An 11247-nucleotide genomic window follows, 5' to 3' on the forward strand; every position below is an offset into this window, starting at 1 on the left:
TGCTGATCTGCCCTCCACCCCCAGCCCTGCTTGCCTGAACCATCCTCAGCTGTTCCAGGTCTTCCTACCACCTGTAGTCCGGGGGCCTGACGCCTGGGAGAGTGGGCTGAGAGCTGGCCCAGGCCAATGGGCAGTTGTTCAGGAGATGACTGAGAAGGGAATCCTTTCTACTTCAGTGGCTGTGGTGCTCAAAGTTTTCTATTTCCCAGGCTGGAGTGAAGGGGCGTGATTAGAGCTCACTGCAGCCTCGACCTCCTGGGCTCAAGTGATCCTCCCACCTCAGCTTCGCAGGTAGCTGCGACCACAAGTGTGCACCACTACGCCCCTGCTATTTTTTTTATTTTTTGTAGGGATTGGGTTTTGCCGTGTTGCCCAGGCTAGTCTTGAACTCCTGGGCTCAAGCAATCCACCTTCCTTGACCTCTCAAATTGCTGGAATTACAGGCATGAGCCACTGCACCGGGCCAGAAGTCCTGATTTTTAAAGGCCCCTCAGGTCCAAGCAAGCCAAGGCCAGGATCTCCTCTTAATCCACTAAGGAAGTTGGTGACCCAGCCCCAGACCTTCCCTCCAGACCCTCCTTGAAGAAGAGAGAGCTGGTGGGGCCTCAAGGAAGCCAGGAAGTCATGGATGGACCTTCTTGGGGAGCTGGAAGGCAGGGCAATCACAGGGAGGAGCCCACAACCCCACAACCCAGAGGTCCCCTAAAGCAAGTGTCTCCCTATGTGTGCCCTGGGTGGGAGTATGATGAGGAGTTTGTCCAAGCCTCAGTCTCCTCACCTATAAAATGGGAACAACAAAAGCAGCTCTACTCGGGCCCCTGAAGAGCCGAAACAATCTTGAAAAAGAAGAGTAAGGACTCACACTTCTTGATTTCAAAGCTTACTACAAAGCTACAGTAATTGAAGTAGTATGGTACTATCCTAAGGATAGACATTTAACCAACAGAATAGAATAGTGAGCTCAGAAATAAACCCTAATATGGTCAATTGATTTTTGACAAGGGTGCCAAGACCATTCATTGAACAAAGGAAATGTCTTCAACAAATGGTGCTGGGAAAACCAGATAGCCACAGGCAAAAGAATGAACCTGGACCCTTACTCTATTCCATATGCAAAAATTAACTCAAGATGAATCGAACACCTAAATGTAAGACCTAAAGCTACAAAACTTTAAAAGGAAAACATAGGAAAAAGCTTCATGATATTTGATTTAGCGGTTATTTCTTGGATATGGTATTAAAATCAGGCAACAAAACAAAAAGGAGACACATTGAATTCATCAAAATGAAAAACTTTTGTGCATCAAAAGGCAATAACAAAAGAGGGAAAAGACACTCCAGAGTGGGAGAAAATAGTTGCAAATTATATATCTGAAAAAGGATGAGTATCCAGCATATATAAAGAACTCCTACAACTCAACAATAAAAAGACAACCAATTCAAAAGTGGGCAAAGGTCTTAATTACACGTTTATCCAAAGAAGGTATACAAATGGCCGATAAACACATGAAAAGATGCTCAACATCCTTAATTACTAGAGATATGCAAATCAAACCCATGATGAGATCCTACTTCATGCCTCCTAGGGTGGCTATGATTTAAAAAAAAGAAGAAATTAACAAGAGTTGGCAAAGATATGAAGAAATTGGAACCCTTCTGCATTGCTGATGGGAACGTAAAACTCCTTGGCAGTTACTCAAAAAGTTAAACATAGGATTACCATATGATCCAGCAATTCCACTCCTAGGTATATCTAAGAGAATTGAAAGCAGGGTTTCAAACAGGTACTTGTACACCAGTATACAAGTAAACCAACGAAAGGAATATTATTTTGTCATAAAGAGGAAGAAAATTCTGACACATGCTACAACATGGATGAGCCTTGAAGAAATTATGTCAACTGAAATAAGCCAGACACAAAAGGACAAATATTATCTGATTCTATTTATAGGAGATGAATAGAATAGGCAAATCCATAGAGATAGAAGTAGAATCGAGGTAGAGCAAGGTATGCGGTGAAGGGGTGGGGAGTTATCATTTAGTGGGTACAATTTCTGTTCAGGACGATGAAGCAATTGAGGAAATGCTGAATGTTCTTAATGCCTCTGAATCATACACTTAAAAATGGTTAAAATGGTTGATTTTATGTTACATATAATTACCGCAACTCTCAAAACTTCTAACCTCTGTTCACTCAGGTGAATCGAACAAGGTCATGAAAACGGTGTATGCCCATTGTCAGTAATGGTAATTTTTGTTTTGTTTTGTTTTGAGATGGAGTTTTCACTCTTGTTGTCCAAGCTGACGTGCAGTGTCACCATCTCAGCTCACTGCAATCTCTGCCTCCAGGTTCAAGCGATTCTCCTGCCTCTGCCTCCTGAATAGCTGGGATTATAGGCATGCGCCACCATGCCCAGCTAATTTTTTTGTATTTTTAGTGGAGACAGGATTTTACCACATTGGCGAGGCTGGTCTTGAACTCCTGATCTCAGGTGATCTGCCCACTTTGGCCTCCCAAAGTGCTGGGATTACAGGCATGAGCCACCACCCTCGGCCAGCAATGGTAATTAATTACCACGATATCTATGTTGATGCCTCTCAACGTCAAGTTTTACATGGAGGCACTGGGGAACTTTGAAAAATATGGATGTCCAGGTCCTACCCCCAGAAATTAGGATATAATTGACCTGGGGTGTAGCCTAGGCATTGGGAATTTTTTAGAATGACAGTCCTACAAGATCTGGCTCTCTGTTGCCCAGGCTGGAGTGCAGTGGTGCAATCATGCAGTCAGTACAGTCTCTAGCTCCTGGGTTCAAGTGACCCTTCCACTCCAGCCTCCCAAGTAGCTGAGACTACAGGTGTGCACCACAGGCCTAGCTAATTTTTGGTTTTGTTTTTGCTTTGTTTTGTTTTTTAAGAGAAGGTGTTTTACCATGTTGCCCAGACTGGTCTTGAACTCCTGGGTTCAAGTGATCTTCCCATCTCAGCCTCCCAAAGTGCTGGGATTACAGGCGTGAGCCACCACATCCGGCCCCTGTTCTATTTCTGACCTTATCTTCAGCTACTCTGCACCTTGGTCACTCTCTCCCGCTACGTGGGCATGTTCTTGCCTCAGCCCATCACCCCCTCACTTCCCCCGCAGTGTGGCTGTTTCCCGTTCCTGTTTCCACAGCTGGGAAACCCTGAGTTCCATCTGGCCACCGCATCCCCACACTGGCTGCTGGTCTCCAGGGCTCCGGCTGGCACTTCCTGTTGCCCAATGGTGGTCGGCCTGTCAACACCAGCGGAAGGAGCTGTCACTCTCCTGCCTGCTCCATCGCCCATTGCTCAGGGTGCCGGGCCTCGGCAAACCACCACGCCCTCCCATTTACTGCAAAGGGCTCTCCGACACAGGCCTGGGCAGGTGGCATCCAGGCCTGGCCCAGCCCGAAAGCCCATCTTTGTGGCATCCCCCAGGCCCACATCCCTTCCATGAGGCTCCGTTTCCTCTCTGTAAAACAGGAATAAGAATACTGACCTCACAGGACTATGGGGACTATTGCTGGAATTAAGCGAGATAACATAGATCATCTTGTTACTTGAAGCCAAAGGAACGGTTCTCTAATGGTGGAGAATAATATGCAATGGTGAACACAGTGGAGGAGTCATTCTGGAAACAGCAAGATCTATATACAAGGCTCGCCCACTAGGTGCATATCCAATTATACATCTGCGTGCACTGACCTGTTCCTGGTCTGCTGCCCCACTACCGTGAGCAGGAGGAGGTGGTCCCTCAGCACTGCCCTGAGCTACCCCATCCTCAAAGCCCTTATCTTAAGTGAGCATGACTCTGACATCCTACAGATGAGGAAACTGAGGTTCAGAAAGGGAAAATGATTCTCCAAGGCCATCCAGCAAGCGTGGGTAAGGGCTGGGTGAGGCTTTGAAGAAGCCCGCTTCCTTCCTTTTTTTTTTTTTTGAGACAGAGTTTCGTTCTTGTTGCGGAGGCTGGAGTGCAATGGTGCAACCTCGGCTCACTGCAACCTCCACCTCCCAGGTTCAAGCGGTTCTCCTGCCTCAGCCTCCTGAGTAGCTGGGATTGCAGGCACGTGCACCACGCCTGGCTAATTTTTTGTATTTTTAGTAAAGACAGGGCTTTACCATGCTGGCCAGAAAGGTCTCGAACACCGGCCTCAGCCTCCCAGGAAGCCTGCTTCCTTCTAAACCTGGGAGGATGGGGCACGACTGAGTCTGTCAGGGAGAAAGCTTCCGGAGCCAATCCAGAGAGGAGTCCTGGTGTGGGCGGCCCAAGGCCGAGGGCATCATTCTCTCTAGCTGGAAGCAGAGGGAGTCTCGGTTTCCACCCCAAGTTCCCTCCATTGTGTGGTTTGCAGCGTCAGCCAGGCTCTGGGTGAGGAGGAAGGGCATCCCTCTCACAGCCCGCAGACTCTGTGCTCTTTTGCATGAGAGGAAACAGCCACCGCCAGAGAGGGTGCAAAGAGGCAGAAGACAGTGTCTCTGGCACCACTTAGGGCAGAGACCTTTCACAACCCAGCTCACGCCTTCCCTTCCTACCAGTCACCTTGCACAATGCTCCGGGCCAGAAGACTGTATTCCAAACCCCCTTCCGTACCTTTGCCCATGCCGTACCTCCCACCTTGAGAGCCATTTGTCCTCCTGACATCTCCCAAAGCCCAAAGCAAGGCCCTCCTTCACCATCTCAGGGGCTGTCCTAGCTCTGTGTAGACACCAGGAACAGCCAGGAAAAGCACGTGAGTTCCTGGGGACTGGAGCACAGAGCAGATTATCAAGAAGCGGTTCTTGTTTCCATCGAGAATAAATTTCAATTCAGAATTCAGAACACCGAATCGACCAGAATGCTGCAGCCAGCAAATCCTGGCAGTGACCATCTGCAGGCATCACAAAAGCAGGGCGAGCATGACCACAGACCTCTGCGATCTTCTAACACCCGAGACGGCCAGCCGCGGCCGTGGAATGGGCACAGATGAACCAAGCTCTTGGTCCCCAGGGCCCAAGTAGCATAAAGTATGCACAGAGTGTGTGGAAGAACTCATGCTAGCAAACCACACATTTGGCCTAGAAACACCAACTCAGTCTTGAAAGCAGGAATTGCTTCGTTTTCTTTTTAAGTATTTTCTTTTTAATGACACAGGTACTCTGTATGGACTTGCAGAAAATTAGCTGGGGAATGCAAAGAATCCTACTTACAAATCCGTGGACACCAGTGTTAACATGTGGGGGGCCATCCTTGCATCCTACTCAAATTAAAATAGAACCAAGAACAAACTCTCTAGCATTCAGGGGCAGAGGGCAATGGAGTCCAACAGACTGGGGTAGGAGTCCCTGCCCTACCCTGCATGTGACCCTGGTATGGTCCTAGACCTGCTGTGCCTTAGGTCCCATCGCAGAGTCAGGAAAACACTGGTGATGGGTTTGGGGCCGTGTGGAGTGAATGGCACCATGCCTGGCACGGAACAGGCACTCAGCAAATGGGCAGCATTGCTGCTCCTCTGGGGGTGATGTAAGTAGCTGGGATTCAGGGAAAAAGTCTTCATGGGGCTTGAAATAAATGTCCTCTTTTCCATTTTTAGTTGCTTGATTTAATTTTTGAATAACTGATACATTCATATGGTTAAAAAATCAAACAGTATAAAAGCATCAATCCTGAAAACGTTCACAGCCGCCCAACCTCATCCGTCATCCATCTCTTTTCTTTCATTCTCCCAGCAGGTAACCACTGTAATTAGCTCTCTGTGCCTACATCCACAGATTCTTGTTGTTGATACAACACGCCTGTGCCAGTATAAATGCTCATTTCCCCACTTTTCACAACAGGTTGCCGATCAGACGCACTGCTAGGCTCTCTGCTTTTCACACGGAACGCCAGGTCTTAAAGCGCTTTCCCAATCAGGACCGAGAGCGCCTCCGTCCTCATTCCTTCTGACAGATGCAGCCAGGCAGCTGCCGGGAAGGGACTGACTTGGTGGCAACAAAGGCAGGAGGGCCAGGGCCCCTCTCTCCCACCTCCTGCACTGCCTGCAAGCCCTGGGTACACCAGAGAACCACTCCTCAGCCACTGGCCTCCTCAGCCTCAAGGCCACAGCAGCTTGTCAGGATGCAAGTCTTTCCACAGAGTCAGAGCAGGCTCTGGTTTCCACAGCACCCCACCCACAGGCCCTGCCCCTTCTGAGTTCCCTCCTTCCGGTGTGAAAAAGCTCCTGCCCAACCAGAGGACTATGGGGGATCGATCCCAAAGTGGCTGCTAGTACCCATGGCTAGAGAACTGGCCCCACACTGTCACCCAGAAACGCCTCCTCCCCTGGGAAGGAGTCATTAGCCTCCTCTGCCGAAAGAAATAATCCCCAAGTGAAAAACCTTTATAGTCAAAGATCTACCTACGCTGTCACCGTCCAGAATAATAAATAATTCGCAGTAACCTAAGTGCTCAGCGATGGGGGATTGGGCTAATAATCACAGCATGGTCACCAAATTCACAAGCTAGAGAACTGTGCAGCCATGAACAGTGGTGCCGTGGGAGATGAGGAAGCCACGTCCACACCCACACGTGTTCCCGATGGAGTGAGTTACGCTAAAAAAAATGGGAGGCTTGCAAAGCGTGAACATACCCGAACCATACAGCAAAAAACAATTAAGATGGTAAATTTGATGTTATGTGTGTATTTCACTACAATTTAAAATAATGCTAGAAATAGAAGGAGGGAGGGCCGTGCATGGTGGCTCATGCCTCTGGAAGCCAAGGCAGGAGGATTGCTTGAGCCCAGGAGTTTGAGACCAGCCTGGACAACATGGGGAGGCTGCATCTCTACAAAAACAAAACATTTTTAACAGGGAGGGGAAATACAAAATTGTGTACATAATATGTTCGCACCTGAGTAGCTGGGATTACAGGCACCTGCCACCACACCTGACTAATTTTTGCATTTTTAGTAGAGACAGGGTTTCGCTATGTTGGTCAGGCTGGTCTTGAACTCCTGACCTCAAGTGATCTGCCCGCCTCAGCCTCCTAGAGTGCTGGGATTACAGGCATGAGCCGCCACGCCCAGCCTAAAACCAGTCATTTCTAAACAGCGTGCTGCCAGGCTGCAGCGTTTAATGACAGTGCCTTGGGCTGGGGGGGGGGCAGGCATGGACAAGAGCCAAGGTGGCTGGGCTGTTCCTAACATAAGCCCTGCGGTCAGAGTAGTGTGCCTTTTCTGTTTTACAGATTTGTCTACAAATAGAGCTTCAAAACACTGTTCTAGCCACCTTGTCTGATCTTCTTACCCCTCTGGGAGCTAAGAGGATTTCTTCTTTACCCTGAAGCCAAAAGATCCAGTGATAGGTCAGGTAGAGAGAGGGATCCTGCAACCACACAGGCGCTGGAGCCTGCCTGCCGGGGGTTTAATTCCAGCTGTGTGACCTTGAGCCAGTCTCTTATTGTCTCTGTGCCTCAGTTTCCTCATCTGAATGGAAGAGATAACAGTAGCATCTGTTTTGAGGATTGAATGAGTGACTATGCAGACATCTTTGTAAGGCCAGTTGCCTCGCTGGGAACTCGGACGCACACCCCCCCAACTTTTTGTCCAAAAGCTCGGACATGCTCGGGCATGTTCCCTTCTCCCCTTCACGCACAGCCTGGCTTTCCCTTAAAGAACCCAGTATGCAAGCAGGGTCTTGTGATTCTAGCCAATAGCAGCCAAGTCTTTCTAGCCAATAGCAGCCGAGTCTTTCTAGCCAATAGCAGCTGAGTAATTCTAACCAATAGCAGCCAAGTCCTGTATGCAAACAAAGGCTTGTAACCTTACCCAATAGTCCTGCTCTCCCACAACCAATCGAGCTCCTTCACTCCCTATAAAACCCCACGTCTGAGAGGAGTCCATGCGACTTCTCCGGCCCTTCCTGTCGGACTACAGAACCTTGCCCGGGAGCCTGAATTAAACCCTTCATATTGGATCTTCTTGTGTTGGCCTCAGTTTCTTCCTTTTAAACTCAGCAAGAACCCAAGAACAAACCTTACAATCTTGAGAACAGTGCCTGGCACATCTTTCATGCTCAGCAAATGTTAGTTGTTCTTGTGCACTGGGATGGGCTGAACATCAGGAGGTGTTAGAATCCAGAGCCCTGGGCCAGGTGGTGCCTACGATGACCATTTAGGGCATCCGCCCAGACTCAATGTGAGAGGTTCCCACTGGCAACTTCTCACCCCTTCCTGCTGTGGCCTTCCCTAGGGAAACCGTGTGCCTGCCCCAGACCCAGGGAGCCAGCCACAGAGGAGGGCAGGCAGTCGGAGGCCAGGAAGCCCAGAGGTGCGATGAGCGCAGAGTGTGGGCAGGACACCGCCCAGGAAGCTCCACAGGGGCTGGTTGCTTGCTTTTGCTGCTGCCGCCACACCCTGCTCCATTATATGCCACCCCTACCTGTGCCAGACTCTGCCATTGAGGCTGCTCCTTGCCCAGCTCTGCCCTAGGGAAGGCAGGCCCAGGGGCTCTGGGCCTGGACAGAGGTCTCAGTGATAAAATAGGGAGTCCTGGACTGCCTAGGGCTACAGAGTGGCCTGGGTTTCCACCTACCCCTTCCCCCAACTTTGCACACCAAGGCAGGGCAGCGATGTGGTGACTCTCACCCCCCTCCCACGAGGGCTGCGGCTGCCAGCTTGGGCCCTGAGCATCCTGGTGCCTGGTCCTCCCAAGGGGCTGAGGCGGCTCTGCTTCCATTGGCTTCTCTGGGCTGGCCCACTCTCTCTTGTAGAGATGGAGAAACCAAGGCCCAGAAAGGCACAAGGCGCCCTCTCCATGGGGAGTCCTTTGCCTACTGTGCAGTCAGTGCAGAGGAAGCAGAACACTCACACGCTGGCCACAGGCCCCAAATGGAGCTGGCCGGAAGGGAAGGAAGGCCTGGCTCTGCAGCTCTTATCCTCCTGGCCATAGCCCCAGGAAAGGGCCCAGGGAGGGCCAGGCTGTCGGCCGGGGATCAGCCGGCTAAGCCGAGGGCCAGAGCGTCCTCGTCGGGGTTGGAGGCAGCACCCCAGGACACGCACATTCCCCAGCTCCAACCAGAGAGGTCTCAGCTTTTCCCCAGAGCTCTGGGCACAGCCAGAGCTAAGGGGCAGAGGGGTGGGTGAAGGACAGCTGGAAAAATGCTGAGATGATCCGGGGCTCCAAGCTGGGCTGCAGGCTACGTCGCCTGGGCCAAGCCACTTCACCTCTGCCACTGGCTGGGCGCCCTTATTTCATGGGGGAAATGACTTGACGTAAGCCCGTGTTGACTTTAAGAAAATAAGCAAGCAATTCCCGCCTGGGTGCCTCCTGGAAGGACCCCTAAGGTCTGCAAGGTACAAGGGGCTGGATGAGGGGACAAGAATTACCATTTGCTTGATCCAATGCTTTAGTTGATGTGTTGATAACTATCCCCATTATATAGATGGAGAGACTGAGGCTCAGAAAAAGAAATGTCTCACCCAGCCTGTAAGTAACAGAGCCAAGACCTGAACCCAAGTTTCTCTGGTCCCTAAATCTGCATCCTCTCCTTTGCTACCCCACACATGCTCTTCAAGCCTGCACCCATGTGTTAGCCTCTCCTAAGGGGCTCCTGTTTCTGCATCCCCTCCTTTGCTACCCCACACACACTCTTCAAGCCCGCAGCCATGTGTCAGCCTCTCCTAAGGGGCTCCTGCTGTGGGGAGAGGTCTTTCAGAGGAGAAAACAGCCGGGGCAGCAGAGAGGAGGCCCCTCATTCACGGAGTCCGCTTGCCTTCCAACCCAGAGTGGGTGGGGGCCCCAGCCACCTCTACAACGATTAAGACCAAGAATCAACCAGCATTTAACGAGAAAGCTCCCCTCTTGGAGCCGCATCCCATGGCCCCACGGAATTTCAGCCTCGCTCTGCCTTCTCCACTTGTCCAGTGCCCCGAGCCATCCTCACTTACCCAAAAGGCATCTTTGAACTGCAGCTGGGGCATCATCCTCAGGCGTCTGCCGCGGCAAAGCTCGCTCTCCTGCCACAGGCTGGCCTGATGGAGGGCCGGGCGCCAGGAGCACCGTCCCAGTCCTGGCAGGGCTGGCCCAGGCCCCCCTTCCCGGCCGGCGCCGTCTGCAGCACTCAGAAGGCAGCCACCAGCCAGGAGGAGCTGCCGAGGGGAGGAAAAGGCTCAACCTGTTTTGTTTGGGGCTAGAATCGGCAGCAAAATGAGGAAGGAGCGGAGCTCAGTGATGGGAGGGCGGGACCTGGTGTCCAGCTCAGCCCCTCGCCGACCCTGCGGAGATGGAGGTCACAGTGTGGGACCCAGGTCAGGGAGCAGGGATGCCAGCCCCGGGGGGAGGCAGTGGCCAGTGGAAGAGGCAGGCTGGAGCGCGGGCCAGGCGGGCCGGCAGCCCAAGGCCTGCGTAGGAAGGTTTGTGCAACCTCCCCCGGGGGCAGGCGCGGGCCGTCACCCACAGGAAGTGGAGCTGGGGCGCTCCCCTGTGCAGCCCCGCCTGCCACCTGCCACCCTGCTCCTGCCTCTGCCTGCCCCCTCCCGAGGCACGGGCTCACTTTATTCCAGAGGCCACGAGCTAAGGGAGCTTAGGCCCACTGACAGTGTGACCAGGAGGGGCCCAGGAGCCCCAGGTGTGTCACCCTCCAGCCCAGCACTCCTCCAGACTGGTCCCAGAGACACTAGACTCCACCCCTCACCAGCAGCCCATTCCGGAGGGGCTCGCCCAGGCCTAGGACGTTCCTCAGAATCTGGCTGCTCCTCGGGACCAGGCCCTGCCCTCAACGAGCTCACGGTCTGGAGGCAGACACAGCTGTGCTCTGGGGGCTGTGAACACACAGAGACAGGTGAGAGACGGCAAGATGAGGGAGAACAGCCTGAAGCCCCGGCACTGCCCCGCCCCCCACTGCCACCACCGCACGTCTCCAGATTAGACGCCCTTTGGAGCAGAGAGCCTGCCTCTGAAGATGGAGTCTTCAGGCTCAGTGAGTGGGAACGGATGGAGAGAGAAACAGGATTATCAAGGCACAGAATGTGGGGTGTTTGGAGACCCAGGCTGAGACCCAGGTTTTGTTAGTTTTGACCCCACCTTTCAGGGGCTGAGGGACCTTAAAAGACCCTCCAACTCATGGAGCCTCAGTTTCCCCATCTGCCACCCCCAGTCTTTGGAAAGGAGATGGTGTCGAGAACATTTCTGGAATCTCCAGTTTGGCAGGCAGTTGCTGGGGGCACTGTGTGGTACCACCTTAGGAGGAGCCCTGGGCCAGACCCCAGCC

General features: G+C 52.2%; 1 protein-coding gene across 3 annotated transcripts in view; it reads right to left on the reverse strand.

Annotated features, from left to right (window-relative positions):
• Nucleotides 1–10394, reverse strand: part of PSTPIP1 (proline-serine-threonine phosphatase interacting protein 1) — a 42284-nt gene extending 31890 nt beyond the window's left edge. Inside the window, exon 1 of one of the 3 annotated variants that reach the window (XM_012457688.3) lies at nt 9926–10394. In XM_012457688.3, coding sequence (XP_012313111.1) covers nt 9926–9961 — 36 coding nt within the window. In that variant the 5' untranslated portion in view covers nt 9962–10394. The remainder of the gene's footprint in view (nt 1–9925) is intronic. The other 2 variants (XM_012457686.3, XM_012457691.3) reach the window with 2 other exon arrangements.
• Between the last annotated feature and the right edge of the window lie 853 nt (nt 10395–11247).

This window comes from Aotus nancymaae, unplaced genomic scaffold (genome assembly GCF_030222135.1).
Source record: "Aotus nancymaae isolate 86718 unplaced genomic scaffold, 86718_ANA_hifiasm-v0.15.2.pri h1tg000003l, whole genome shotgun sequence".
In the NCBI taxonomy this organism is placed as follows: Eukaryota; Metazoa; Chordata; class Mammalia; order Primates; family Aotidae; genus Aotus; species Aotus nancymaae.